This window comes from Juglans regia, chromosome 5 (genome assembly GCF_001411555.2).
Source record: "Juglans regia cultivar Chandler chromosome 5, Walnut 2.0, whole genome shotgun sequence".
NCBI lineage: Eukaryota > Viridiplantae > Streptophyta > Magnoliopsida > Fagales > Juglandaceae > Juglans > Juglans regia.
In genome coordinates this window covers 19,448,196-19,451,047 of record NC_049905.1, presented here as the reverse complement: position 1 = coordinate 19,451,047, position 2,852 = coordinate 19,448,196, and the positions used below count along the sequence as shown (strand labels likewise).

Below are 2,852 nucleotides of genomic sequence, written 5' to 3'. Positions count from 1 at the left end.
ATGCTGAGGGAGAATTTGCTGAAGTCTCAGAATAGAATGAAGGAGTTTGCAGATAGAAAGAGAACTGAGAGGGAATTTCAAGTGGGAGATTGGGTCTTTCTTAGATTGCAACCATACAGACAGAAAACTATCTCCTTACGCCACAATCTGAAATTATCTCCAAGGTTTTTTGGACCTTTTTAGGTTTTGGAAAGAATTGGAACAGTGGCCTACAAACTCAACTTGCCTCCATCTACAAAGATACATCCTGTGGTACATGTGTCATGTTTGAAGAAAAAGTTGGATCAAAATGTTATTCCACTTCCTACATTGCCTCCTTTGGATTCTCAAGGAAAAGTGCAACCTGAACCTGAGTTGATCTTACAAAGAAGGATGAAGAAAATCAGAAACCATGCGGTCACTGAAGTATTGGTGAAATGGTTAGGAGCTTCTATTGAAGATAGTACCTGGGAACTTCTGTGGACATTGCGGGATCGCTATCCCCACCTTGTGGGCAAGGTCCTTTAGTGGGGAGGATTAAATCCTTGTGGTCAAGGACTTTGTTAAGGGGAAGGGAATGTAATGGCTGGAAGTTAGTTAATAAAGAGGAATCAGTCGAGAGAGATGAGGGGTTTAAACGGGGAGTTTTATGTTTAATGAAACAGTGCGTTTTGTTAAGTGTAGGATGAATAACAGTTTTAACTAAAATGAGGTTAAGGCGGTGAGTTTGTTACATTGCAATACGGGGCCTTTTGCCACTCGAGTATTATAAATACTGAGTGCATTGTAAATACTGGGGTGGAGAAGTATCAATAAGAATTTGTCTGGAGGTTGGAGGTCCCTCGAATGCCTCTTCCAAGAATCAAGAAGTGATTCTTGGGTTTTTCTCAATTGTGTTCTTGTTTGTTCTCTGATTTGATATTCTTCTACAGTTACTCTTACATTCTGGTTGTTCTACATTCTGGGTAAATTCACTAGTTTACCCATAACATAACCTCCCCCCATCTACCGCCTCCGATCACTCACACCATCCAGATGTGGCACCTTTTGGCCTCCCTCATATGACTTCCCCAAAACCACGTTGTTTCGACATGCGCAAGCAGAGACAGCTCCCGCCGCCCTTTACCTTTCTTTGCCAGACTATCAAAGGATTGTTTGTTCCCATAAATTTCTTGATGCTCAAACAAATGCACTAAACAAAACAATAATGGTATATTTCTCTGAATTTAGGATGTTTTGGGAATGAATGTGTGTGTATATATATATATATATATGACTGTATCATTTATTTGATTGGCTGCAAATTAAATGGTATGAATAAAAGGAGAATCTCATACATATGTAGCAGCTCAAATACATTTTAAATGGGCTTGAAGTATGTACATAAAATGAGAGTAAACTCTAGGATGAATAAAAGGAGCTCAATTGATTGGTTGCAAATTAAATGGAATGAATAAAAGGAGAATCTTAGACATATATAGGAGCTCAATTACAATTTAAATGAGCCTGAAGTATGTACATAAAATTAGAGTGATTTGTATCTTCTATCACCATTAGAAATTAAGTTTTCAATATCGCTCTAATACTATGTTTTAATGCAGCTCAGCCATTATCTAGGAAGTAGTTTGTGAGACAATGAGCCAAACTACAAGAGGAAAAAGAATACATGGACGAGGTGGAGGCTGATGGAGGTTTGGACCTTCATTAGTTAGAGAAGAGTCACCATCACCACTACCAAATGCACGGACAATGAGAGACCACACTGACTCCTCCTCGGATGACCCAACTAATTAACCACCAGATGTGGTTTTTGGAAACTAAATTTCAAGATCTAATGGTAGAGGCAGGTACCCCCAATAGCTTCATACTTCTAAAAAACAACTTTGCTTATTCGTTTCTGGATTTTTTTAACCTATCATTCAATCTGTTATATGGTGTGCTTTTGTTCTTGGACACAATATATAGTATTGACATATTTGTTGTGAGATGGAGCTTTTAGTATCCATGAGTAAGAAACGTGGTCGTAGACAATCAAGGAGCACAAAATTTGACAACCTTCGCAAGATTGAACCGATTCCTTTGCTCATCAAGGACGAAGATACTAAAATCTCATGCAAGAACACGACTACATTTGTTTCAAGGGTCACATGGATAGTGACACATCATGCTGAAATGAGCTTCCATAGTTGGAAGGAAAATACTATTATGCCCACTCTATTTGACACTTCTATTTGACCGCTAGTTTTTTTTTATTATTATTATTTTATTTAGTGATTAAAGAAGTGATTTTAAATGTATTGATGTATATTTTTAATTTTTAAATGTATTTAAATATATTAAAAAAATGTGAAAAGAAAAAAGAAAAAAAAAAAAGAAAACTGTTTTACACTGGGCGATAAGCCCAGCGGTCAAGATGGGGCTGCAAAGTAGCCTTACCCTAGTTGGAATGATGTGCCCAATAATGAAAATGAGGAGCTTTGTAGTTGCATCCGAGTAAGAAAAGCTCATTTCATGCTATTAATTGAATGTGCATTATGAATATAATTAGAAACTTAATAATTATTTTTTTATAATCCAATCCTCTAGGTTGATTTTATAATACAATGGGAAAAGAAAAACCATCCCAAGACAATTACAAACCAATTATGAAATCGATTCAATTCCTTCCACTATGAGCTCCATATCCACAATGGTTATGAAAGTCATAAAGGAGCACTAGTAGGAGGAACCCAGCTGGTGGATCAAGCGGTCTAGTGAAAGTTATACATGAGATGGAGAAGTATGGAGTCCAAGGTAATGATGATGTCTTAATGATTTAAGTTTTGAATTCTTGATTTAAGCTTCCGTCTCTTATGGTTTTAGTAATATCAAAT

At 36.7% G+C, this 2,852-nt stretch overlaps 1 protein-coding gene across 1 annotated transcript; it reads left to right on the top strand.

The window, feature by feature from the left end:
- LOC109017996 lies at positions 1-507 on the top strand. Its single transcript, XM_019000178.1, has 2 exons — positions 1-93; positions 184-507. The coding sequence occupies exons 1-2, from the start codon at positions 1-3 to the stop codon at positions 505-507; spliced, it is 417 nt and encodes a 138-aa protein (XP_018855723.1).
- The last annotated feature ends 2,345 nt before the right edge of the window (positions 508-2,852 follow it).